General features: G+C 58.4%; 2 protein-coding genes across 16 annotated transcripts in view; one reads left to right on the top strand and one right to left on the bottom strand.

Moving 5' to 3' along the window:
- KCNAB2 (potassium voltage-gated channel subfamily A regulatory beta subunit 2) overlaps positions 1 to 11,877 on the top strand; it is a 109,193-nt gene extending 97,316 nt beyond the window's left edge. For 4 of the 12 annotated variants that reach the window (XM_055383017.2, XM_055383010.2, XM_055383027.2 and 1 more), the window contains 7 exons: positions 1,062 to 1,148; positions 5,071 to 5,156; positions 5,994 to 6,114; positions 6,201 to 6,295; positions 7,336 to 7,456; positions 7,968 to 8,056; positions 9,184 to 11,877. In XM_055383017.2, coding sequence (XP_055238992.1) covers positions 1,062 to 1,148; positions 5,071 to 5,156; positions 5,994 to 6,114; positions 6,201 to 6,295; positions 7,336 to 7,456; positions 7,968 to 8,056; positions 9,184 to 9,273 — 689 coding nt within the window. In that variant the 3' untranslated portion in view covers positions 9,274 to 11,877. Of the gene's footprint in view, positions 1 to 1,061; positions 1,149 to 1,935; positions 1,981 to 5,070; positions 5,157 to 5,993; positions 6,115 to 6,200; positions 6,296 to 7,335; positions 7,457 to 7,967 lie in introns of all 12 variants that reach the window. The other 8 variants (XM_055382994.2, XM_063703270.1, XM_055383038.1 and 5 more) reach the window with 4 other exon arrangements.
- Positions 11,878 to 12,476: 599 nt separating this feature from the next.
- CHD5 (chromodomain helicase DNA binding protein 5) overlaps positions 12,477 to 26,736 on the bottom strand; it is a 78,525-nt gene continuing 64,265 nt past the window's right edge. For 3 of the 4 annotated variants that reach the window (XM_055382878.2, XM_031013331.3, XM_055382883.2), the window contains 9 exons: positions 23,496 to 23,585; positions 22,727 to 22,864; positions 22,362 to 22,470; positions 20,985 to 21,117; positions 20,385 to 20,580; positions 17,292 to 17,455; positions 17,071 to 17,185; positions 16,910 to 16,963; positions 12,477 to 16,104 (listed from right to left, as the gene is read on the bottom strand). In XM_055382878.2, coding sequence (XP_055238853.1) covers positions 16,956 to 16,963; positions 17,071 to 17,185; positions 17,292 to 17,455; positions 20,385 to 20,580; positions 20,985 to 21,117; positions 22,362 to 22,470; positions 22,727 to 22,864; positions 23,496 to 23,585 — 953 coding nt within the window. In that variant the 3' untranslated portion in view covers positions 12,477 to 16,104; positions 16,910 to 16,955. The remainder of the gene's footprint in view (positions 16,105 to 16,909; positions 16,964 to 17,070; positions 17,186 to 17,291; positions 17,456 to 20,384; positions 20,581 to 20,984; positions 21,118 to 22,361; positions 22,471 to 22,726; positions 22,865 to 23,495; positions 23,586 to 26,736) is intronic. The other variant, XM_055382881.2, reaches the window with a different exon arrangement.

Here is a 26,736-nt window from a genome sequence, read left to right as displayed (position 1 = left end):
GGCACCCTGCCCCATGCCTCTGCCACAGTATCTGTGCAATAGGGACAGTAAGAGTGCACCTGGCGAGGGTGGCTGGGATGCCCGCAGCGCCCAGGAGAAGGTGCACACCACACAGCCTGGGGCTCAGCACTCGCAGGCACCGGAGCAAGGCACCGGGGTGTCTGGCTCTTGCTATATCTTTATTGTCTTCATGCCTTTCCTGTCCGTGTTCATTTTCTTCGAGGTAATAGATCATTCCATTGAAAATCACCTGGCGAGGCAAGCCACCCACTCCCATCCTCCCCACCCCAACCCAGCGTTTCACTCTGCCTGCTGTGTGTCCTGAGCTGCTCTAAGCACCAGCAGGTGGCTTGGGCGTTTTAGACACTATTGCCATTGTTTTTGTTTTTGAGATGGAGTTTTGCTCTTGTTGCCCAGGCTGGAGTGCAGCGGCACGATCTTGGCTCACTGCAACCTCCACCTCCTGGGTTCAAGCAATTCTCCTGCCTCAGCCTCCTGAGTAGCTGGGATTACAGGTGCCCACCACCACATCCGGTTAATTTTTTTTGTATTTTTAGTAGACACAGGGTTTCACTATGTTGGCCAGGCTGGTCTCAAACTCCTGCCTTCAAGTGATGCGCCCGCCTTGGCCCCCCGGAGTGCTGGGATTACAGGCATGGGCCACCACGCCCGACCATAGACACTATTGCCTTTGATGGGAGGGGCAGCAGGTGTAGCCCTCCCTCCACATGTGATAGGTAAGGTCATCTCCCTGTTGTAACACACAGTGGCCTCAGAGGAGGGTATATTGTCTGAGGGAGGAGGGGCTTCCCCTTCATTTAGTCAAGGACATGTGGCCTGTGGTCCCCCGACGTCCTCCTGAAGGGAAGATCCCCCCACTCCCTGTGGGATGTGCCCCCACCTCTGCCGTGGCATTTCACGACCTCCATCAGCTTCCGGAAGCTTCCAGATGCCAGAGGCCTCTTCTCCATCTCTTGTTCCCTGAGCCGGGCATGGATGGGCCCAGGTGCCTGTGGAGATGCAGCCACAGCAGTGACGCCCCCCACCCGGTCCTCCCCCAGGTCTGAAAGCTTCCCTGGAGCGACTGCAGCTGGAGTACGTGGATGTGGTGTTTGCCAACCGCCCGGACCCCAACACCCCGATGGAAGGTAGGTGGTCTGCGGCGGCGCCACCGGTTAGGCCTAGGCGGGGTCTGAAGGGTCTGAACCTGGGGTTGTAGAGGCTGCCAGCATGGGCCCTGCTGGGCACCCGGGTGAGCCGTGAGAGGAGGCCGGGTCCAGGGTGGGGGGCGAGGGGGCAGGCCTCCCCTCAGTAGGGGGTGAGCTCAGCCTCTGGCTGCAGACCCCTCGCCAGGTGCACCCGGCACCTCCAGGCTGAGTCCCTGTCCTCGCTTTGGACCCAGGCCGATCCGCCCTCCGAGTCAGAGCCGCAGTGGAACTGTCCCCTCCCCTCTGCGGCTGCTATTTTGCAGCTAAGTGAAGTCGCAGTGTGGGGACTCCGACTGCAGTGTTCTCTCCAATCACCATCCATTGGGAAGCTTGGGGGGTCTTTTTTGCTCTGGGGGATAAATTACTACATAGAGGAGAAGAAGCGTTCAGCGCTTTGAAAATCGGTTTTGGTTACTTTGGCGTTTTTTATTCTTTCTCCTCCTGCGATCTCAGCCCCCTCCGCTCCCCCATCCTCCTGCTACAGGCGTCTTTCCATGTGTGCTTTGCTGCTGCAGGGACTTGAAAGTTAAGTTGTGTTCCAGTTATTGTTTTTTATTTGTTCACATACAGCACGCATGTGTGTGTGTTGATATATTTTTTTCCTTTTTAACTAAACGCGTGTTCTGCACGGTGATTTGTGCCTCCCCGCTGTGCCTTCGTCATGCCACGCCTCTCAGTGCTCCCAGCGATCAACTCTGGTCTCTTTAAATCTTTCTTCTATCACCAGGGGACCCATTTAGTTCCTCCAAGTCAAGGACATTCATCATAGAAGGTACACAGTGCCCCCAGCCTGACTATTGACTTCTGTGTCCAAGCTGCATTTTATGAGACAGTATTTTTATTTACATGATTCTTTTACCCCATGAGAAACTTCTCCATAAAATGCATAAAGAGGGGAAAGAGCACCCTATGAGAACACCTTGCAAGTGAAGGAAAAGCAAAGTGGTGTTGAAGCCCCTCGCCCCCAGCCCCCTATCCCCTCGTTCCTCCTTCCTCCCGTGCATGGCCCCCACCCCTGGGCTTGCACTGCTGAGCTCCGCGGCGGCCGGGGGTCCTCTTGATCTGAGGATGCTGTGATCCCCACCTGGAGCCTTGACCCTGGATGGTGCCATGGGAAGGGTTGGGGAAGAGCAGGTTTCCACAAGGAGCAAAGCCATCAGGGACCCCAGAACACGCGGCCCCCCCACCGAGTCTTAGCTCCTCCATGGTTTATGTTTGCTAAGCTCCTGTCTCTCCTGGAGGCAGAGATCACCTGGCTTGGCACGCTGCCCCGTCCACAGCACGCTGCTCCTCGGACGGCATGCTGGCTGCGTGTCCCCTCTCACCAGGTTGCCAAAGCGCGCCATCAGCGTGGAATCATTTTCCTCCTGAAAGAATAACCACAGCAGCCGGCAGCCTTCTGAAACCAGGGGGTGGCCTCTGGCCACGCACAGTCTCTCTGCCCTCCCCACAGCTAACGGCCCCAGGACCCCACCCCAAGGGCAGGTGTCGGTCTCCCTGGGCCTGGGCCCCTGTCTGCCAACTGGTGCTGCCACCTGACCCCCCATGTATTATTTGTGATGCGGCAGGAGATGCTGTGGGTTTTGGCATCAGCTAGGATTCAGTCCTCCTACTTCCGTTCAACAGCATTAAATATTGAGGTGAAGGACAGTTGTCCCTAATTGTCCCTGGGTCTGGGGCCACTGATATCGCACGTGGGCACAAGTGCAGGGTGCTCCCTCATGTGGGCTCCCTGTCCAGCCTGCTTCTGCCCAGATCCTCCAGGGAGCCCAGGGGCCTTTGCCTAGGACTCCCCACCTCAGGACAGCAAGAGGCTCCCGCCCCGTCAGCCCTGTCTCTCCATCACTGCATGGAAGGGGCGCCGCAGGGCAGCGTGCGGTTTCACTGGCGGGGACCTTGGAGACCTGAGACAGCTGCCGGGGAGGGAGAGTGAGGGAACGGGGCTGGCCTTGGGGGCCTTGGCTTCCCTCTGTCTAGCATGTGGACCTAAGCCTTGGCTGAGAAGAATCGGGAACGGATGCTGCATGCTCACAGGTGCCCCGAGAGTGTTTCTAAAAAACCACAAGGCCGGCCAGGCCAGGAGCCCGGACCTGGGTAGGATGTAGTCAGAGATTCTCCTGGGACCCTCTAGGTTCTCCTCAAACTTTCCCAACCAGGCACTTCCTGAGGGTCTATCAGTGTTGGCAGTTAAAGCAGGTGTCCCAGGGAGGTGGCCCAGAGAGTTCAGACTCCCTCCCAGATCTCCACCCCCAGGAGGGGACAGAGAGGATTCCCAGGAGCTACAACCTCTGACCTTGGAAGTAAGCAGAGAGCAGGGCTGGGCCTGCAAGCGTGGAAGCCAAGGGTGGTTTGCCAGGGGTCCTGGGTGAGTCTGCCGAGACCGCCACTCCAGAAACCCCAGTGGCCTCAGCTCTAGCCTTTAGGAGGCCCCAGGTTCTGCTCAGGGTGGACCTCAGTAAAGGGGCACTCAGGGAGCGACCCCCAAAACAGAAGTGGACGGGAAGCCAGCGCTGCCACTTTGTGGCCTCGTTGCCATTCCGAGGGGGAGCCTGCAGAACAAACCCAGCATCTTCCATCCTTCCTTCCTTCCCATCAGCCCCACTCCCAGCATTTTCAGGACCTTAGCTTCCACGCAGCATGGGCAAAGGACAAGCAGGCACTGAGGGAGAGCCAGGGCTTTTCCAGGGTCAACGTTGTTGCTGTTTTTAGAAACACTTGCACTCCCACTCACTCCCACACTGCCTTTGGTGGTCGAACTTGCAAGCACTGTATCCGACCCGTGAGAAGCCTAGCGCCATAGTCCCTCGCCCTGCAAAGCTAAGAGGCTTCTGAAATTTGAAATTTTGACGCCAAGTTCTGTTTTTAAAATCACAATATCCCCATGAGGCTGAGAGGGAGCTATAACCAGCAGATCGTTATGTCTCAAAAACATTTTTGAATACTGGGAAGGATCCACTGTGTCGCTGGGGTGAGGGTCCCTCCTCTCTTCTTTAAAAGGCCAGCGTGGAGTCTCCGCGATTTCATCCTCAGGGCCTTAGGAGTCTCTGCCGTCCACGATTCAGGTTGTTCCCAGGGCTCATGGAGCCTCAAAACTGTCCTACTCCAGGCCCTGGCCCCTTACAGGAGGAGCACCCAGACCCCTGTGGCCCTGGGACCACCCCTTGCCAGGAGACAGGCGGGTTGGGACTCTGGCCTGGTGCTGGGCTGGTTTGAGAACCTGGGCCATGGTCTTACAAGGCTTTCCACGCCCACTTCTCAGTCTCCTGGACATGACAGGAAACATGAGCTCAGCCCCAAAGCCCTATTCTCCGGGACCATATGGCGCCCCAGGTCCTGCCACATCTCCTTATCCAGCCCACTCTCTGTTCCAGTTAGACTTTGGAATAGCCCGAAGTAGGAGACCAGAAACGCAAAAACACATGTCCCTCCTGCCGCCAATCTGACTGTAACTTTCATGCATTCACCTGGTCCTTCCTGAGTGATCAGGGCCCTCGAATCTTCCCCAGACCAGAGAACCTCCAGTTCTAGAGTCCAGAGCCACATTCTTTGATTGTCCCCTCTAATCTACCATAGAAACATCACGGTCCATCCATAACCCATTTTTCAACATTTCCATAGGCCTGTAACAAGTTGGGGAAATTGTTTTCATGACCAACTTCTAGGACTGTGGTTCACTTTTCTCTTTCATCCCAAAAGACCCCTCCCACACCCAACCTCAGAGCCAGGAAGTACACTGCTTGCAAGACATCTTCGCAGCCCCTGTCCCTCCTCCTAGCGTCCTGCCTGTATTTGCAGAATGTCCCGAGGCTGGCCCTGAGTCCTGGCTGCCCCCCACCTGCGGTTTCCCTTTCTCTCACGACAGAGACCGTCCGCGCCATGACCCACGTCATCAACCAGGGGATGGCCATGTACTGGGGAACGTCACGCTGGAGCTCCATGGAGATCATGGTACGGCGGCCGCGCAGCATGTGTGTGTCCAGGCACAGACTCCCGGCACAGGCTGTGTATGGAGACCCCAAAGCTCTGGCGGGGTCTGTGCCTTTGGTCCCAACTGCACCAATGCCTGGGTGCTAAGGAGGGGACAGGATGGTGGAGTGTGGTGGTTATGTCTGTAGGCCTTGCAGACGGGGATTCTGCATGGATCCCAGCGCTGTGTGGCCCTGGACAAATGGCTTAACGTCTCTGAGCTTGTTTACCCACCTGTAGAACACATCTTCTAGGCAAGCCCCCATGGGGCCATTCTAAGGAGTCCCTGAGAGAGCCAGTGTGAAGCTCTTAGCAGATGCCCTAGAGCTCAGCAAGCACTCTGGGGTGACAATACCGTCAGCTGTTTCCACTGGGCTCCTGAGACGTGCCCGGTGCTGTTAGGGTCAAGGGTTTCACAGGGACCCTCTCACATGCAATCCTCACCGGTGCCTTTACCAGGTGAGTGCCACAGGCAGCCCATTTTTCAGATGTGGACACTGTGGCACAGAGAGGTTCAGTAACATGCCAAGGTCACACAGCTTGGGCCAAGATTAACATCCAGGCTTCGTGGTTCAGAGCCTGGGCTGCTCATAACTGGACCCTCCGGCCTGGGGGTCCCACCACCCACCTCCTTTTCCCAGCTCACCAGGGCCTGGCTGGCTCCCAGGGAAGCTATGAGTGTGAGCAGCAGGGAGCCCGGGCTGCAGCTGCTGGGCCAGCCTGCTCCGGGGACATCTTGGTGCCCTCTCCCTGGCTGCCCTGGCAGCCCCCCGCCTGCTCACAGGCAAGGGCCCTCGGGGCCCCTTTCTGCCTTCACAGGAGGCCTACTCCGTGGCCCGGCAGTTCAACCTGACCCCGCCCATCTGCGAGCAGGCTGAGTACCACATGTTTCAGCGTGAGAAAGTGGAGGTGCAGCTGCCGGAGCTGTTCCACAAGATAGGTGGGCACCCTCGGGCCCCTCGCCCCGCCCCACCCCACCTCTGCTCTCGGGCCCAGGGCTTGACTCCACCTGCTTTTCCTCTTCAGGAGTGGGCGCCATGACCTGGTCCCCTCTGGCCTGTGGCATTGTTTCTGGCAAGTACGACAGTGGCATCCCACCCTACTCAAGAGCCTCCTTGAAGGTGAAGGAACAGCCTGGTGGGGAGGGACGGGCAGGGGATAGGCATTTTGGAGGGGTGGGACCTTTGGGCTGACTGCTTTGGTGCTGGGTAGGGGTTCCGGGAGCTGCAGCTGCTCCCACCTCGGTCTGCTGGGGGCGGGCTCCTTGGCGTGAGAACATGGAGCCCCTTCTGGCCTGATCCCATGTGTAGAGGGGCTGCCCAGCCTGTGGCACAGGCCCAGGTGGAGAGGCCCTTTCACATCCCCCCACCTCTGCCCCCACCACATCCCCCCACCTCTGCCCCCCACCACATCCCCTCATCTCTACCCCCTACCACATCCCCCCACCTCTGCCCCCCACCGCAGCCCAGCATTCAGAACTCTGAGACCCCTGGGCCTGGGCTCCGAGATGGGGGCTGCAAAGCCACATGGAGGTGACCCTGGGAGAGGCGCCCCTCCCCACCACACAACCTCCGAGTGGGGACTCAGGAGGGTCCCCAGACTGCAGGATCTGGAGAACAAGGAGCAGGCCAAGAAAGTCTGCCCGGCCAGCAGTCTCAGCACTGGGGCCCACAGCCCTGGGTTCCAGGGCAACATGGCCTGGCCCCCGACTCCTCCCATCCCATGGCAAGGTCAGGACCCCCCTCCAGGAGGCCCTGCAATCCTCTGGGGGGGATGGCCAGGGGAGAGAGCACTCCCCTAGGGCCAGGAGGTTCTTCTGGGCCACGGGTGGCAGCCGAGACCCCAGGCTGCCAAGTTTCCTAAGAGAAGGAAGGCCAGCACCTCGCCGCCTTGTCCTGACTTGGGGTTGGGCCAGCACCACAGTCTTTGCACTTCAGAGCCTGGACAGGCCCCGCTCATCCACCAGCCCGTGCCCGGCCCACTGCCCACTCTCCCCTACTTGAGAGGCCTGGGGCAGGGGCACTGCCCTGGCTTCAAGATGAGAAGAGCCCCTATGAGGGAGAAGGGTCCAGAAGGAATGAGCCCATCGGCCCCCTGCACGTGGGGGTCCAGGTGACCTGCTCTCATCTGTAGCTGTGCTGCTCCCCTCCCCCGCAACCAGGGCTACCAGTGGCTGAAGGACAAGATCCTCAGTGAGGAGGGCCGGCGCCAGCAAGCCAAGCTGAAGGAGCTGCAGGCCATCGCCGAGCGCCTGGGCTGCACCCTGCCCCAGCTGGCCATAGGTAACGGTGGGGTTGCCATGGGACCAGTGCCCCTGGGGAGAACCTGCCCCAGCTGGCCGTAGGTAACAGGGTGGGGTTGCCATGGGGCCAGTGTCTCTGGGGAGAGAGGGAAGGGATCCCTGGACATCATCCCCCAGCCAGCCTCGGGTAATCGGGCTCTAAGGGGCATGGTTGGGACCCCATGCCTCTAGGGGGATGTCAGGAGTCCCTGAGGACCTGGGCCACCCCCTCCATCTGCCAGCCATGGGTAATGGGGCTCCCGCTTTCATGGGAAGAGGATGGGGAGCGCTAAGCACTTGGGCCACCTCTCCATCAGGGAGCAGCGGGCTCCCCCATGCCGCCTCCAGCCACCTCTTAGGCAAAGCCCGTGCCCAGCACTGCAGGGCTTCCTAGACCCCTCAGCCCCGCAGACCAAGATGCTGGGTCTCTCGGCCCAGTCAGGGGCAAGGCAGACCCATCAGGGGCCCCTGTGGTGGGTGTTTCTCCCTCACCTTGGGTCTCGCCGCCACAGCCTGGTGCCTGAGGAATGAGGGAGTCAGCTCCGTGCTCCTGGGGGCCTCCAACGCGGACCAGCTCATGGAGAACATTGGGGCGATACAGGTAAGAGTGAGAGGCCTTGCTGGGCAGAGGGCCCATCCCAGCCCGAGCCCCGTCCAGTGCATCCTCCCAGGCTCGTCCTGCGTGCCAGGCTCTGTTCTAGGCACTCAGGATGCGCCCGTGAACCATCAGAGTTGTGCTCCTGGAGAGCTTGCTTTCCAGCAGGAACAGACATGAACACTAACTGCACGAAACAAGGAGGTTGGAATGTGTGTCAGGGTGGACGAGCGCTGTAGGAGAGAAGCCAGAGATAAGGGGAGGGAGCTGGGGCCAGGGACGGCGGCGCTGCAGACTCAGGTTCAAGGGAGCCTGTCAGGTGGGCTTGTTGAGAAGGTGGTGCTTGAGCAGTCTTGAGAGATGCGGAGTAAGTCACGCAAATGCCTGCGGGAAGAACCTTCCACCAGCAGGAAGAGCTGATGCAAAGGCCCAAAAAGGCCTGGAGCAGAGGGGCAGATCCCGAGAGGCACGAAACACCTCCAGGGACTTCTGAGTGAGACGGGAGCCGTGGCGAAATTGTGGGCAGAGGAGGACGAGCTGCAGCTCAGCCTGGAAAGGGAGCCTGCTCTCCGGCTGCTCCGTCGGGAAGGCTTTGGGAAGCAAAAGTCGAAGCAGAGAGCCCTGGTGGGAAGTGGCAGCTGCGGGTCCGAGACGGGAGTGGTGGTTGGATCCTGGATGTTTGGGAAGGTGGGGCCCCCGGGACTGGCTGACAAACTGGATGTGGGGGTGAGAAGGCGAGGTGGAAGTCAGCCCCCGGGTGTGTCACCCGGAAGGGTGGCGGTGCTGTTAGCTGAGGCAGGCGCAGCTGGAAAAAGCAGTCACGGACATGGAAGTCCAGCATTTGGCCTGGAGTTTGCATTTTATGTCACTGCTGCCACCACCCTTCAGGAAGGTTCTAGGGCACCTTGACATTTGAGAGGGAGTGCACAGACCCAGGCATGCTTCCTCTCTGCCCCAAGCCTTCTGAAACACAAAAGCAGCGTGGCCTCCGTCTGCCTCAGATGGAGCCCAGATGTGATGGGGTAACCCGGGCCTGGCCAGCCGACCATCTGGAAGAGCCTGGCCCCACCTCCTCCCCAGGCCAGGCCTGTCTTGTTGGTGGGATTCTGATTTGTTGTTGTTCTTGCACGCAGGTCCTTCCGAAACTGTCGTCTTCCATTATCCACGAGATTGATAGTATTTTGGGCAATAAACCCTACAGCAAAAAGGACTACAGATCCTAAGCCGCCCCCGCCCGCCTGCTCGGACAGTTTCCGTTCCCTCCTAGTCTCTGTTCGCTCGCTTAAGCTGTTTTGAAGCCAAGTGAAGAGTGTGGTTTGCATCCAAGAGAAAACACCACACTGTGATGTCATCGGGAAATGATCTCCCAAGTCGCTGCCAGACACCACCCACTGCTTCGCCGGACAATGTCGAAGTCCAGTCTGTGCCGGGGAAGGCACTGGTTAGGAAGGATGTTCAAACGGTCCCACCCAAGCCTGTCACCTCTGCTCATCCTCCAAGACCACCCAGCTTTCTCCCAGCCACAGCCAAGATTCCCAAAGTCAAGGCCCAAAGATTTCCAAGGTTCCCAAAGTCAAGGCCAGGCCAAGGCCTGGTTGGGTCCTTGGGGCAGGCAGGGCCGGCCTCTCCTCTGCTGAGAATCCCTACTTGGTGTAGGAGGAGAGGGGAAAGGGGTCTGGCCCATCGAGGGGCCCCTTCTGCCAGGGCCTTGCTTGCTGGGGCAGGGCCTCCCCACTGGGGGTCTTCCTCCACCTCCCACTTTGCAAGGGCTCCAGGAATCTGGGGCCTGACCCCAGGTTCCTCCCCCATCCTTTTCTGCTCCAACCTGCCCCACTGGGTCCCGGCAGGGGCCATGCCTACCAAGCTCGAGCTGGCCCTTGACCCCCACTCACCCCCACCCTTGCTGGCAGGGGCAGGGACCCCAGGGGGATTGACTCTGCAGTTTGGGAGCCACAGAAAGCGTAGCGGTGTGATTTCTAGCTCAGCCTCCCACCGTCTTCCTCCTACACACCATTGATGAGCCTCATGCCAGTGAGGCCCGGAGCGCTTGGGAGGGGTCCCAGTGGGGCAGGCCCCTCTGTCTGGCCACCCCTCTGTCCTGGCCCCGGAAGGCCCTGTGGTCATGTGCTCCTAGCTGCACGGTGGCTGCTGGCCACACCGCAGCAAGTGGCAGCAGGGGCCGGCCCTGTGCACAAGGATGCACTCCTCTCGGCCCCTGTAGACTTTCTCTAAAGCTGCCCTCCAGCCCAGGCCGCTGCTCTGCACCAAGGTGGTGGGCTTGGGTTTTGTAGAGAGCATGCTTGGACCCTTTCATTAAGGAAGGGTCCTTGGGGTTTTCTGTGCCCATGACTTGGGGGCTGCACCCCCACAGCACCCCCACAATGTAGGAAAAGACCTCAGGGAACCTCTCCCTGGAAAGATGGCCAGGGCTGGTTAGCCCCTCCCACTGCCTGACACCTGAAACAGACTGGGCAGAGGGGAGAGAGGGCAGGACAGGCCAGAGTGACGCCCCCGTGCAGCTTGGGCCGGAGGGCGAGGGATGCCAGTAAGTCTGCAGGTGCGGGGTGCCACCTACAGGCCCAGGCCTGTGTCCAGAGCAGTACCCAGGCTTTGCAGACCACGCAGGGCAGGGCTCCACTGAAGGCACCCCCACCCCTCGCCAGCTAGCTCCATAGGGAAGCCTGTGTCTCCTGCCCCCAGGGCGCACCCTCAGTGCAGGCACCTCTGTTCCCGCTTTGCCCCTGGAGGAGCCACTATTCCAGAAGGCTCCACCCTGCCGTCCTGCGGGAGCCTGCTGTCCAGTCCTGGCCGGGCCGAGGCCTGGGAAACTAAGTGTGAAAGTCAGAAAGGCCAGCGGGGAGAGGCTGGGGCGAGGGGAGGAGAGGGATCAGCTTCTGCTATTACCGACCCACCTTCATGCTGCCCCTGGCGCCTAGAACCCTTGCCCCTCCTCGTAGACCAAGTCCCGGGGGTCTCCACTCAGTCCTGCTGCCTGCTTCACCAGAAGCAGCCCTGTGAGTGTGGGGTGGGGAAGTCCCTTCCCAACGGAGGTCCCAGCCTATGGCCCTGGGCCCAGGTGGGGGTTGCCTGCTTCCTTCCCGGACAGGGTCCTGCAGTGGCCAATGGTGCCAGAGGGCAGGTGGCCCACCCTCGCCGTCAGGGAGGGGGGCTGGCCCCATCCCCACTGCCACCCAGCCCCACCCACTGTTGGAAGAGGGACCAGCGCGAGGTGGTGCCCAGGGTGGGCACTGCTGCTTAACGCGAGGCACACCTGGGGCAGCTGAGCCCCCAAAGGCTGCGGGTTTGCCAAACACAGAGAGGCCAGGCCCCGGTGTCAGGATGCAGTCAGCCTCTGGCGCAGCTCTTTCCACGACCTGGTTCCTGGATGTCCTGTTTGCTCCACACCCATCTACAGGGAGGATGTGAGGGGGCTCCGCCTCCTAGGGCCAGGTCCCCCCTCTCGGGAGGGGGTGTTGGGTAGGACCATCCAAGAAAGGACAGAAGACCAAGGGCAGTCGGGGTCTAGAGAGGAGGGCGCTGCGGAGCCCCCACTGTTCCCCACTCAGCTTTGTGCTTAGATCCCAGGTCCCAAGGAGTGACAGGGGCTTCCTCCCACCTTCTGTCCTTGTCCAGTCATGTAAATAATGTGCTTTTTCTCTCCCCCAGTCTTTTTTTTTTAAACCTACCGGGGTTCCTCAGCTAACTGCATTCCCTACCCAGGCAGAGACTGTCCTATGCCTCGAGCTTCCAAACGAGACTCAGACCGCGACACAGCCACCGTATTTATGGAATGACAAAATAAAGCCCAAACCCATCGGTCTCTGTGACTTTTTGCTCCTCTCATTTCCTCGGGGTCAAGGCTGGGCCAGGGTGACACGGGAGGGGAGGAAAAGGCTGCCAGCAGCAGGGCCTGGGGCATCCCCCAAACCGGAGCCTGCAGCCAAGGGCAGGTGGGTTAGAAAGGGCCCGTGGAGAGAGAGCGGGGACAGAGAATGGGGACAGGGTGGTCAGAAGACCTGTCCCCCATCTCTCCCAAGCGATTCAGCCAAGGGAGGGTGCGTGCCTCCCCTGCCGCCCCCAACACACACATTCTCTTTTGCCAACTCTGAGGGCCCAAAGCTGCTTGCTGGGAGGCTGCTGGCCCTCTGGGGACCTGGCTGGCTGCTGTTCTCATAAGGACAGAGGTCCAGGCCTGGGGAAGCTCTCATGGTATGTGTTTGGGGTGCAGGTGAGAGAGGCCTCACCCCAGCACACCCCTGTTTCGGGCTCCCCTCCTTCCCAGTGAGCCCCTGCACCCGTGAAATGACCATCCCAGGCAAGAGAAGGCTTCCGGACACGCCCCCACCCCCCACCACTCCTCCCTGGCCCCAGCCCCCACCCCCATTCTAAATCTTGAATCTTAAAAAGAAAAAAACCTCTGATTAAATCCTTTCCCAAAGGATTTATTAAAACACAGAAAACCAAAACATACACACAGAGTACAAAGTAAAGGTGATTGTGTTGGCTACAGCCTCTGTCCAGCCTCCCGTGGGCGAAGACCAGACAAGCCACGGCTCACAGGGGAGCCTGGCTTCCAAAGCTGGACCCGCCCCCGCCGGGGCCACCCTGGCTGGGACTCCTGGCGCGCCCTGCACCCAGCCCAGGGCCCTCCCTTTGCCAGCCTGGGGCTGTGCCTGGGGAAAGGGGTCGGCCCCCTCTTAGCTGGGCCTGGGCTGGTGGGGTCTGCTCCCTCCACACCCCTGAACTCAGACCCCACGGGCCAGTGGGACCCTCCCTTCCTCTCCAGGGGTGCTTGGGCTCCAATCTCTGCTTGAGGAGTTCAGGACACACACACACCCAACGGGCCCTTTCTGGGTTATCGCACCTAAAAAAATACTTTGTTTAAAAAAAAATCTGAAAATTAAAGAAAAAAAAACACAACGCCAGTGAGTTTGGGCTGATGCAACACAACCTGTAAACTTTCAGACACAGAAAACGGGACAGGAACCAGCTGCCGAGGCCGAGGCGGGCCTTGCACGGAAGAGACTTGGGGGAGCGGCCGAGGCCAGGTCACCAAGACGGTGAGGGCAGAGGGGCGTGCCAGCCTCGGCCCCCACCCACGCCCTGTCCCCTGCCCACAGACCCCGACGCACACGGGAGGCTCCAAGTGACCAACACTTGACCAAGTCCACCTGGCTTCCGGCTCCCATGTACCCGAGCCCACTCTCCACTCCACCTCCTTGGGCCTCAAGTGTCCTGGGATGACAGGAGTGAGAGCTGCAGGCGTCGCCGGGCCAAGGCTTGGTCAGCTCCTGACCTCGGCAGGGGAGCACCCGGGGGACTCTGGGAAGGCAGCCCCCAAAAGCAGGAGGACTTCAATCACAGGGGGCAGGTAAAGTCCGGCCTGCCCCTGGGGGAAGCCAAGTTTGCAAAAAACGCAGGAGCTTCGGAAGGTGGCTTTCACGGGGGATGCTGCTTCTGCCTCAGGCGTGTATGAGAGGGCCCTGCAGACGTGCTCACTCCACCCCGAGTCACCTGAGCCCATGGGGCAATGCCTTCCAAGACCTTGGCTCAAACATGGCTCTGCAGAAGCCCTACTCAGCACTGGCTTAAAGTGGCTGGAAATTTCCGGTCGCAGACTGGCACTTTGGGCTCACGTTCATACCCGAGGACCCTGATTCTACCAGCAGCAAAAACCAAACCCAGCCCAAAGACGCCAAACATATGGACACCACCATCACCACTTTTGGCAGAGATGACTGACAAACCAAGAAGACATTCTCAGATCTTTTCTCCTCTCCCAAACTGGTCAGCCCCAAACCCGCTCTGACTCTAGTAGCCCACCCCTCCCGGGCCCCAGGGTGCTGGCCATGGACAGCACCACCCCTTCTGGACCAGGCAGTGCAGGGGGCCCAGGCCCAAAGGAGCCCTGGCCAGGCTTTCCTGGGTGCCCGAGTCTAACCAGGCAGAGGAGAAGGGAGCCCTGGCGAGGCCTGGGAGGGAAGCAGAGAGGAAGGGACAGAGCAAGGCTGCCTGAGAGGAAGGGCGCACAGGGGAGGGACCATCAGCCCTTGGGGTGGAGACACAGACCCCTGCCCTGACTGCCACAGGCCTCCAGTCCTGCTGCTCGGGACCTATCTGCTGTGGGCCAAGGAAGGTGGGCACTGCTCCCAACGAGGGCCAACCCCAGTGCTTGCCACTGCTTGTTTGGGGACGAGGGCACGGGAGTGAGCTTCTGACCCGAGCCAGGACCCTTTGCCAGGAGGCACTGCAGAGCACACAACACGCATGTGGATAAATCATAACATGTGAGCCCGCTGACAATCATCTCCACTCCAGGGTGCTCCCCACTACGCCCACGTGCAGTGTCAGGGTCGGGCTGGCCTTGCAGACCTGGATCCAGACTGGAGTGTGGGAATGCGCCAAGAGGAAGGACTTGTAGGTCCCGCCCTCCGGGGTTCAGAGACAGCCTCATTATGAGTGAGGCATATAGGGCTTAGGGAGGGCCAGGCAATTGCTCCAGTGTCTGCAACACAAGCTGGTGAATCCTGACCCAGCCCTGGCCCCCTCAGTCCCAGGCAGGCCCTCTCCAAGGAGCTGAGCCCCAGCCCGTGTGCACCTCCACCCCAGGCCCAGCTGGGTTTTTCACGCAGCCCTTTCCTAACACTCCCAGGATTCTGCACCCCAAGGCACCTTCCCTGGGAAGGTCCCAGTACAAGACTCAGAAATGCCTTCCAGGTCGACCTGGGGCCAGAAGGATCACACACAAACAGGCCTAGGGAGGGCCTGACCTGCTCCCCATCTCCGTCCCCAACTTGGAGGGGCAGGGTCCGGGGGAGTGGGTGGGATTCCAACAACCCACATGTGGGAAGATGGTTTTGGGATTTCAGGGCGCTCCTGGCAGGAAACAAGGCAGCAAGCCCTTGGTGCTGCAGCTGGGAGGGGTCTGCAGAGGGCACTGGGTCTAGTCCCCCTCCAGGCAGAACTCTCCCCACGCCTTCCAAGAGTGCAGCCTCAGGCAAGAAGCCCCCGGGAAGGCCTTTCCAGGGACAGGGGAATGGGACAAGTCCAGGCCCCCAGGGGCAGCCCGGTTCCACCTCCGGAGGTGGGCGGAGTAGGCATCCCAGGGCACAGGGCAGGGCCAGGGTCTCCTGGGCCAGCTCAGGGCCCATGACCCTCCTTGCTGGGGTGCCAGCTATCACTGCCCTTAACCACACCTCTGGCAGAAGGCAAACCCAACGCAGCAGTGGCTCCGAGGCAAGTGCTGGCCGCCCCCAGCCCACCGTCCCTGGGATCATACGCTTCTGCCTGCTGTGAAGAGCCGGGGCCACAGGCCCCCCACTGGTAACAGAGTCCAGGGCCTTCAAGATGCGCTGGGCCGGGGACAGACACCTGCTGGCAGAGGATGCACCTCCCTACAAGGAGAGAGCAAACACCTGGCGGCCTCCAGCCTTGGCAGGAAGGAGGGGAAATGTCAGCCAGGGTCTCACCATAGGGCTGGACAGCAGCTCCCCAAACCTGCCCTGTCTGGTGCTGGGAGGCTCCAAGCGGGCAGGGGGCCAAATCAGAAGGGACAGTCACACAGGTGCAGACAGGTCAGGTAGGGGACACTGAGGGCTCCTAGGGCACCGGGCGCCATGTCCTCCCCAGCTGGGCTGAGTCTACAGGGCAGTGCCAAGACTACCTTGGGTCTGGAACCCATCGGTAAAGAGACGTCAGTGCTGCAGGTTCGAATCTTCCATACGTCATCCAACTTTTATCAAGACAAACGTGTTCAAGTCTTCAATAGGAAAGTGCAAAAGATGTACAAATAAATGAAATCTCTTCTAAGAAGTCGTCTGGAAAAGGTGGCGAGGGGGCACGTCCGGCGTGGTTGTGGGGGCAACGCTGTGTGGAAGAACACTTGAATTATGATGAGGTGGCACTTCTGGGCTCTGGCCCAGCTGAGCTGGGCCTCGTCCTCCATGTGATGGCATTACTACGTTTCCCTTTTTGTCCCAAGGTGGCGCTGGCTCCTAAAAAGGTGGCAGCTTTTCTCTCCCATGTGGGTCGGGCAGGTGGCCCGGCAGGCATGGCTGCAAAATGCAAATCAGTGGGTTAAGCAGGTGGGCAGTTATAGGGGGCATCAGGGTGGCACCCAACAGCCTGTAGCTGCTTCTCCACCTATCACAACCAACTATGATCGGGGTGCCCCCCAGCCACGACCTCCCAGCCACAGGCTGCCGGGCCAGGCCATGAGCTACACTAAGAGTGCCGAGAGCACCCAGGAAGCAGCAGCGGGCAGGGGCAGCCAGCCAGGAAGCCCCTCTGGAGCCTCCACCAGCAAGACACAGTTCCCACAGGGACAGACACAGTGTAGTGGAGGCTGGTGGCCCCAGAGAAGACCAGAATGAACTGGCAGTTTCTCTGAAATAAGCCCCCTCTCCTGGCCAAGAGCCCTCACAAAACCCTCAGCCACCCTCCTGGTCCTGGGCAGGAAGTAAGGGTGTAAGATAAGATGTGATGTCTGCCACCAGCAGGACAGCAGGGGAAGGACAGGGCTCCAGGCGGGGGCAGCAGTCTCTGACTTCCGCTGGGAACATGTGTGCAAATGAGAACACGTGCGCACACACAGGAGCTCACCCAAGTCCACCGACCCCTTCATGTCCTGCCACCCCAGCCTCCCAGTGGACAGACACGCTGGCCACAAGGTGGTCCCAGGGCCAAGGGGGCAAGTAGAGGGGCTCCAGGCAGGTGGGTGGCTCTCAAAGCCGCCAGAGGCAGTAAAAGCTCCAAGACTTAGGGATGGGAGTCAAGTGCAGGGGCAGGGCTGACTGTGGCCAGGCCTGGTTTGCCAGCAATGGGGTGGCGGGGAGGAACACAGCACCCAGCAGCCCTCACCTCAGCTGGAAATGAGCGCTGCAACACAGGGAAGTCTCGGGGACGGCTAGATATCTGTCAAAAAAAGAAGAGAGCCGGGCTTGCCTGACGTTGGCAGCAGCAGGCAGGCCGGGCCCGGCGGGCACCCGTGTGCATGCTGCCCGGAGCGGACGGGCACCTACCGGTCACATAGGGCCCCAGGGGCATCTGGTTGTAGTTGACAATCCCTCCCGGTCCAGGGCCCCGGAAGTTGGGCCCAAAGTTGTTGCTGTACATCTGGGAGGAGCCGAAAGCGCCCTGGAGGCAAGGACTCAGCTTCACAGGTGGTCTCAGGCCCCCCACCCAGCCTCCACCCAGGGGCACGCCACGGGGCTCCGGCCGGGGCACACAGGCCGAGCCTGACCTGCTGGATGGTGGGGTCCCCGGCGCGGTTGGTCAGGCGGCTCAGGATGCTGCGCTCCGACATCTGCAGCCGGGCGGCCACCGGGGGGATGCGGGACAGCATGGATGGCAGCCGGGTCACGTCGGCCTTCATGTCGCTCAGCAGCTCCTCCAGCTGGTTCAGGACTGTGGTGGGAGGCGGAGGGATGGTAGGATGGAGGGATGGAGGGGTGGAAGGATGGAGGAGTGGAAGGATGGAGGGATGGAGGGGTGGAGGGGTGGAGGGATGGAGGGGTGGTGGGGTGGAGGGATGGAGGGATGGAGGAGAGGAGGGGTGGAGGGATAGATGGATGGAGGGGTGGAAGGATGGAGGGGTGGAAGGATGGAGGGATGATGGAGGGATAATGGAGGGAAGATGGAGGAATGGAAAGAAGATGGAGGGATGGAGGAATGATGGAGAGATGGAAGGATGATGGAGGGATGGAAGGATGATGGAGGGATGGAGGGGTGGAAGGACGGACGAATGGAGGGGTGGAATGACGGAGGGATGGAGGAATAATGTAGGGATAATGGAGCAAAGATGGAGGGATGGAGTGAAGATGGAGGGATGGGGGAAGATGGAGGGATGGAGGGATGATGGAGGGATGGAGGGATGATGGAGGGATGGAGGGATGATGGAGGGATGGAGGGATGGAAGGATGGAGGGGTGGAAGGATGAGGGATGGAGGGATCATGTAGGGATAATGGAGGGAAGATGGAGGGATGGAGGAATGATGGAGGGATGGAGGGATAATGAAGGGATGATGGAGAGATGGAGGGATGATGGTGGGATGGAGGAGTGGAGAGATGGAGGGATGATGAAAGGATGATGGTTGGATGTTGGAGGGATGGAGGGATAATGAAGGAATGATGGAGAGATGGAGGGATGATGGAGGAATGGAGGGGTGGAGAGATGGAGGGATGGAGGGATGATGAAGGGATGATGGAGAGATAAAGGGATATAGAGATGAAGCGATGATGGAGGGATGAAGCAATGATGGAGGGATGAAGGGATGATGGAAAAATGAAGGGATGATGGAGGGATAATATAGGGATGGAGGGATGATGGATGATGGAGAGATGGAGGGATGATGGAGGGATGGAGGGATGATGGATGATGGAGAGATGGAGGGATGATGGAGGGATGGAGGGATGATGGATGATGGAGAGATGGAGGGATGATGGAGGGATGGAGGGGTGGAAGGATGGAGAGATGGAGGGATAATGGAGGGAAGATGGAAGGATGGAAGAAAGGTGGAGGGATGGGATGATGGAGGGATGGAAGGATGGAGGGATGATGGAGAGATGGGGGAAGGAGGGATGAAGGGATGGTGGAGGGATGGGTGATGGAGGGGTGAAGGGATGGAGGGATGGAGGGATGATGGAGAGATGGAGGGATGATGGAGGGATGGTGGAGACATGGAGGCATAGAGGGATGATGGAGGGATGGAGGAATGATGGAGGGGTGGAAAGATGGAGGGATGATGGAGGGTTGGAGGGGTGGAGAGATGGAGGGATGATGGAGAGATGGAGGGGTGGAAGGATGGAGGGATGGAGAGATGACGGAAGGATGATAGAGGGATGGAGTGATGATGGAGAGATGATAGAGGGAAGATGGAGAGACGGAGGGATGATGAAGGGATAATGGAGGAATGGAGGAATGGAAGGACGAAGGGATGATGGAGGGATGGAGGGATAGAGAGATGGAGAGATGGAAGGATGGAGAGATGATGGAGAGATGGGGGATGGGGGTGGAAGGATGGAGGGATAATGGAAGGATGATGGAGGGATGGAGCAATGATGGAGATGATGAAGGGATGACAGAGAGATGGAGGGATGAAGGGATGGAGGTATGATGAAGGGATAATGGAGGGATGGAGGGGCGGAAGGATGGAGGGATGAAGGATGACAGAGGGATGAGGGATGGAGTGGAAGGACAGAGGCATGGAGGGATAATGGAAGGATGGAAGGATGGAGGGGTGGAAGGATGGAGGAATGGAGGGATGACGAAGGGAAGGAGGGATGATGGAGAGACAGAGGGATGGAGGGATGGAGGCATGGAAGAATTATGGAGAGATGGAAGGATGGAGGTGTGAAAGGATGGAGGGATAAGGGATGAGGGATTGAGGGGTGAAGGAACAGAGGGATGGAGGGGTGGAAGGACAGAGGCATGGAGGGATGATGGAGGGGTGGAAGGATGGAGGCATGGAGGGATGGAGGGATGAAGGGCTGTGCCAGGGGAGGTAGCCCGAGAGCTGGGGCTTATTTGCAAGGGTGTATGACTGCACTCGCCCAGAGGGTGCCCTGCACCAGGCCCTCCCAAGCTGCAGGCAGCACTGCCAAGTGGGGACACAGCAGGAGCTGCCAAAGAACTCCTCCCAGGAGCCCCTCTGGGCTGGGCAGGGGCCCACGGGCTGCAGACGAGCCAGCCAGAAGTGCTGCCCGACGCTGGGCTTCCCTCCTAAGAGTCCTCAGGGAGACCTGCAGCCCCAGGCCCTGCTGGGCACAGGATCGGAGTACACCAGGGAGGGCTGCAGGGCACGGGGATGGGTCCAGCAACTCTCACCACAGGGCCACCCCCTCCCCCAACCAGCCAGGAGCCCCGAGGGCAGAAGTGTGCCCTGTGACCACAGGCAGAGATGTGCAGCCAGCACCAAAGATCTGAATCCTGGGAGATCTTGGGCAAACTACTTCCCTTCCCGCACAGGGCCAAGGAGAAGGCTCCAGGCTGAGGGGTATTGCCCGGGCTAAAGACACAATGTATTTAAGGCATGCTGTCAGGACTCAGAAGCCTTTTACAGTTTCGTGGTTTTCTGTGTCACTAGCCCAGGCCGGGGCCTACACAGAGCAGGCTTGAGAAACAGGCTGGAGAAGCAAGCAGCCTCAGTTTCCCTGCAGGGGAGATAAGGGGTCTGATGACAGGACTGTTCCATCTTGGCCCAGAAGTCCACCGCCCTCTGGGCTGACATCTGTCCCCAGCCCCTACCCCATCAGTGCCCTCATCTACAGCCAAGAGCGCTCGCTGGGCAGGAGGAAGGTGGGGGGTGCCGCACCGCGGGGGGCAGGGCTTGCTCACCCTTGTGCAGGACGGCATTGGCAGGCTTGTTCCCAGCAAGGGACTCCTTGGACAGGTGCTGGTGGCTCTCGGCGAGGCACTCCACTTCAGCCAGGCGGGCGTTGAGGGCCATGGCGGGGTGGTTGGGGTCCTGCGTCATGTTCAGGTACGCGGCCCTCCGGAGCTGCTCCTCAATGACCAACGCCTGCTCCAGCAGCTGGGGGCGGGGCGCAGCGTCGGCCCGGCCCCTCCCCCTGAATGGCTACCCTCCGTGCCCCACCAGCGCCCACCCCAGGCCAAGGCTCCCGGCAGAAAGGAGGGAAAGAGGACGTTCTGCCATCTGCTGCCCACCCTGGCCTGGTGGTGGCCAACCCTTGGAGCTGTCACCAAGCTGGGTTCTCTGTACCCCATCACCCCAAGACGGCAGATACTTCCCAGTGGGGCCAGGGCCAGAGCAAGGATCCACCACTGTTAGTTGATGGACATACTGATGCTTCGTGGCAGCATGACCCAGGTACACGGGGAGGGGTTGCTGCTCTCTAATTCCTTTGCCTTTGCGAGGGTCCTCCTGACACCCGTCCCTCCCCGCCCCCTGCAGCCCTGGCCCTTCAGAAGACAGACCTTAAACCTGCGGGCCAGGAACTTGTTCTTCATCTCCAGGTAGTTGCCCTTGTGGACCTCGGACTTGAAGGGCTCGTTGAGGATCATGTACCGTGGGTCATTCTGGATGTCCTGCCAGCGGGCGTAGCCGTGCCTGGGTGGGGCACCATTAAGGGCAAACCTGGCCATTAGAAGTGGTGGGGCCATAGGGGAAGGCAGCTCAGGGAGGGGGAGGGGCCAGCCCGGGGGTCGGCATTCTGGCTGTACGCTCTCAGGCAAGTCCTCAAGCCCAGCTGCACGAGGAACATATTGATGACACAACAGTGACAGTATCAGCAGACACTGACAGGTGCCCTGGGTGCACCAGACACAGCCCCGGGGCTTCAGAGGGTTAACTCTTCACCCCAACAACCTGGGGTGCACACGTTTAAGTCTTGCCCCCAGTACCTGTGAATGGGAACCTTTTTCGGAAATAGGGTATTTGCAGATGTAATGAAGTTAAGAAAGGGTCATGCTGGACTACGGTGCGCCCTAAACTCAATGACTGGGATGCTTATAAGAAGAGGAAAATTTGGGGCCAGGCATGGTGGCTCACACCTCTAATCCCAGCATTTTGGGAGGCCAAGGCGGGCAAATCAGTTGAGGCCAGGAGCTCGAGACCAGCCTGGCCAACAAGGCGAAACTGTGTCTCTACTAAAATTACAAAAACTAGCTGGGAGTGGTGGTGCATGCCTGTAGTCCCAGCTACTCAGGAGGCTGAGGCAGAAGAATCACTTGAACCCAGGAGGCAGAGGTTGCAGTGAGCTGAGATCGCACCACTGCACTTCAGCCTAGGCCACAGAGCGAGACTCCACCTCAAAAAAAAAAAAAGAAAAAGGCCGGGCGTGGTGGCTCACGCCTGTAATCTCAGCACTTTGGGAGGCCAAGGTGGGTGGATCACTTGAGGTCAGGAGTTCGAGACCAGCCTGGCCAACATGGTGAAACCCCGTCTCTACTCAAAATACAAAAATTAGCCAGGTGCGGTGGGGCACACCTGTAATCCCAGCTACTCAGGAGGCTGAGGCAGGAGAATCGCTTGAACCCGGGAGGCAGCAGTTGCAGTGAGCCGAGATCAAGCTGCTACACTCCAGCCTGGGTGACAGAGTGAAACTCTATCTCAAAAAAAAAAAAAAAAAAGAGAGCAATGTGGACCCAGACAGAGACACACAAGGAAGAAGCCGTGATGACAGCGGCGGGGAGCGGGCGACACAGCAATGCCGAGGATTTCTAGCCACCGCCAGAAGTGAGGAAGATTGAGGAAGAACGAGGAAGGCTACCCCCGGAGCTCTCAGAGGGCTCTCCCCGAGGTCCACAGAGGAACAGGCAAGCGCCTGCCCAGCCCGGCCTGGCCAAGGATACGTCACGATGCCCGCCAGCAGCCAGTAGTCATGGCGCCGGTGCCAGATGTCGTAGATTTTCCCAGAGGATACAGCAGCCCGCTCCTCGTTCTGCCACAGCGTGTGCAACTCTGGGAAACAAGCCAAGGTGAGCAGGGTGAGAAGTGCCCCAGCTCTCACGCACAGGCAGGCTTGGAAAGCCGCTCCCTCCCTACTTGCCACTGCCTCCGCCCCCAGAGGTCCAGTGTTCCAGCGTGGCTAAGAAAGGTTATACAATGGACTTCCATCAACCAGTCACACTCTAGTATAAAGTTAACCACTGGTCTAGACTCCTGGGACCCACAGTCAGGAAGCCTCAGCTCTATGCCCAACCCCCAACCCCAATACCCGTGAAGCCCCCGTCCGCGATGTTGAACATGAACTTGAATTTCCCCTTCTTGTCCTCCTTCTTCCCCTCGTCATCTTCCTCTTTGTCACCATTTTGCTGTGTTTCAATGGGCTCCTTCTCCTCAGCCTTGGTGTCATCTGCCGGGGACAGATCATATTCATTCATCCATCCATCCAAAAAGCAGTGCCCAGCGGCCTCTCTCTGCCAAGCACGGGGGACCCAGGAGGCAAGTAGAAAACATCCCCTTGTCCTCAGGGGGCTCGCTGCCCAGAAGGGTCTTAAACAAGCCAACAGCCTCTCTCTCTGTCCTGGGCAGGGAGGCTTAGCTCCAGGCCCTAGTGCTCCTCCCCCACCACATCAGGACCACCCAGGAGTAGGACAGGAAAGCACTGTGAAAAGTACAGTTCAAGTTCAAAGACAGAGCTGCCTGAGGGGGCTGATCTGAGGACAACTGTTCCAGAACATTCCAGGGCCTAGAGGAATGCAAAGCTTCCAGCTGAGCCCCAAATCCCCCAGGCCAGGCTCTATGACCAGCTCTCCTCTCTCTTAGTGGCAAGGGCACAGCAGGGCTCAGGAGAGAGGAGGGGAGAGGCTGTCCCCGGCATTGGCTGTGAGGGGCTGGTGAATCCAGGCTCCCACCTGCCAGCTCCAATCAGGCCTGGGGCCAAGGGGACAGTGCTTGGGAGACTGTGGGAGGGTGAACAGGGTCCAGAGGGCACCCTCAAAGGACCATGGGGCACAGGTAGAGAACACAGAAGAGCCCCAGACCTGGCCTGAGTTCGGAACTTTCCCCTCTGCTGTGGATCAAGCTCAGCTCCAGCTTGTCCAGGATCTTCTCCTTCTCAGGAAGCACCTCCTCTGCAAGAAAAAGAGGGTTCGTGGCATGGGGTGGGGTCCCAGAAAACAGAGAGGACTCTGGGGTGGTGGCTTTCCACCCACGGAACCCTATCCATCAATATGTTCTGCAGAGTCCAACAGGTGCCACCAAAAAGAGCTCTCCTCGGCCAGGTGCAGTGGCCCATGCTATAATCCCAGTATTTTGGGAGGCCGAGGCAGGAGGATCACTTCAGACCAGGAGTTCAAGACCAGCCTGGCAACATAGTGAAATCTCGTCTCTACAAAAAATACAACAAATTAGCTGGGCTTGGCGCCATGCGCCTGTGGTCCCAGCTGTTCAGGAAGCTGAGGTGCGAGGGTCGCTTGAGCCTAGGAGATCAAGGCTCCCATGAGCCGAGATGGCGCCACTGCACTCCAGCCTGAGTGACAGAGCAAGACGCTGTTTCAAAAAAAAAAAGCACACAGAAGATGAGTTCCCAAGAAGAGAAGGAAATCACCGGGTGCCAGGAAGGAAGGGGAAACTGAAGGTGAGGAAGCAGGAGCTGGTGTCCAGGGGCCCCAGGTTGGGGTGATGAGACACCAGGAAGAAGCCTGGAAAGCTTGGAACTTGGGGCTGTGTCTCAGCACCCAGGCAGGACAGGGGAGGCCTCAAGCCCAAAAGATGCAGAGAACTGGAATGATGCCAACACGCTCCAACACCGTGGTCTCTGAAGGAAAGTTCTCACCACTGGCCACGGGAGTGAGGCCTGTCTCCACCACGGGATCAAGGAAAAGAAGGTCTCCAGCGAGGAACCCACACCCAACGCCTTGTCCTCGTGGGTGTGGGATATGAACTGGACCACCCAAGGCAGAGACAGCATCATAAAGCTGCTCCCAGAGGGACACTGCCCATGAAACCTCCTGGCCTGAGCCTCCAGAAACAAAAGGGGAAGGACGCTCCCACTCCCCAGAGGACACGGAGCTCCTGCAGATAAAAATCACAATCCAGGCCACGTGCGGTGGCTCACGCCTGTAATCCTAGCAGTTTGGGAGGCCGAGGCCGGAGGATCACAAGGTCAGAAGTTCGAGACCAGCCTGACCAATATGGTGAAACCCCGTCTCTACCAAAAATATTTTTTAAAAATTAGCCAGGTGTGGTGGCACGTGCCTGTAATCCTAGCTACTCGGGAGGTTGAGGCAGGAGAATCGCTTGAACTCGGGAGGTGGAGGTTGCAGTGAGCCGAGATCACGCCACTGCACTCCAGCCTGGGTGACAGAGTGAGACTCCGTCTCAAAAAAAAAAAAAAAAAAATCACAATCCCTGATGAGGATGCACCCAATCTAAACCCAGAAAACAATGATCCCCCACCAGCCGACGCACAGGAAGCAGACAAGCGCCTGGGGCTAATAGGACAATGTCAGAGACTCTCAAACAGAGGTGTCCAATCTTGTGGCTTCCCTGAGCCACACTGGAAGAAGAACCGTCTTGGGCCACACATAAAATACACTAAACACTGATGACAGCTGATGAGCTTATATATATATACACATAAACACACACACACACATTTTTTTGTGATATATATATATCACAAAAAAAAATCTCATAATGTTTTAAGAAAGTTTATGAATTCGTGTTGGGCCACATTCAAAGCCATCCTGGGCCACATTTGTCCCACGGACCACACAGGTTGAAAAAGCTTGCTCTAAAATAAATATGTCTAGGGTGACCAAAGACAGAGAAAAAAGAAAAAGAAGGAAGAGAATCCACAGGGAAAGAATAAGACTCCCTCAAAACTAGGAAAAAAACAGATAAAATTTCTAGAAATGTGGGTGGATCACTTGAGGTCAGGAGTTTGAGACCAGCCTGACCAACATGGTGAAATCCTGTCTCTACTAAAAATACAAAAATTAGGCAGGTGTGGTGGCAGGTGCCTGTAATCCCAGCTACCCAGGAGGCTGAGGCAGGAGAATCACTTGAACCCGGGAAGCAGAGGCTACAGTGAGCCGAGATTGCACCACTGCACTCCAGCCTGGGCAACAGAGCGAGACTCCATCACACAAAAAAAAAAAAAAGCGGGGGGCAGGCACGGTGGCTCACGCCTGTAATCCCAGCACTTTGGGAGGCCGAGGTGGGCAGATCACGAGGTCAGGAGATCGAGACCATCCTGGCTAACACAGTGAAACCCTGTCTCTACTAAAAATACAAAAAATTAGCCAGACTTCATTAGCCGGGCGTGGTGGCAGGCGCCTGTAGTCCCAGCTACTTGGGAGGCTGAGGCGGGAGAGAGACTCTGTCTCAAAAAAAAAAAAAACGAAAGGAAAGGAAACACACAATCATTAACATTTTAATTGCAGAATTTAATTGCAGAATTCCAACATGGGCTCTAAGACTTCCGGCCCTTGGTGTCCACGCCCTGCAAGATCCCCTGGAAGGTGAAGAGGACAAACTCGGCTCCCCAGAGCAGGTTCCGTTTTGCGGCACGGGTGACCTTAAAACAGGGAGATGACCTGAGTAGGCCTAACCTGACCACACGAGCCCTTTTCTCTGGCTGGTCACAGAAAAGGAAGCAAAGATGCGAAGCACGGGAGGGTTTCTGTTCACCACTGCTGGCTTGAAGACAGACGAGGCTACATGGCAGGAATGTGGTGGCTTCCAGGTGCCGAAAATGGACCCAGCTGACAGCCAGCAAGGAAATGGGACCTCAGTCCTCCAGCCTCAAGGAACTGAATTCTGCCAACAACAAGGAGTGAGCATGGATATGGACTTTTCCCCTAGGGCCTCCAGATGAGAACTCAACCTACTCGATACTTTGATGTCCTGAACCTTGTGATATCCTGAGCAGAACACCGAGCTACACCACGCCAGGCATCAGACCCACACAACTGTGAGCTCATGGTGAGTGCTGTTTTAAGCCACTAAGTTTGCAGTAATTTGTGACACAGCCATGCAAAATAACACAACTGGGAAGGTTTTAAAAAACAGCTGTGCAAAGAAAATATACATGGAAGCTGGATCTGAAGATTACTCAAAAAGCCTGGCAGAGAAATAGATAACAAAAAAGAAGCAAAAGATATGAAAACTTATCAGCCCCCATCTTCTGCTAACCTTGTACTCTGCTTTCTTCTTCAGAGCATTTGGAGTCTGTGGTTGAACAACATGTATTTCTGTTTATTGTGGATTGCCTGTGTT

This window comes from Gorilla gorilla, chromosome 1, assembly GCF_029281585.2.
Source record: "Gorilla gorilla gorilla isolate KB3781 chromosome 1, NHGRI_mGorGor1-v2.1_pri, whole genome shotgun sequence".
In the NCBI taxonomy this organism is placed as follows: Eukaryota; Metazoa; Chordata; class Mammalia; order Primates; family Hominidae; genus Gorilla; species Gorilla gorilla.
The sequence above is the reverse complement of the archived record's forward strand: the minus strand, read 5'-3'. Positions and strand labels throughout refer to the sequence as shown.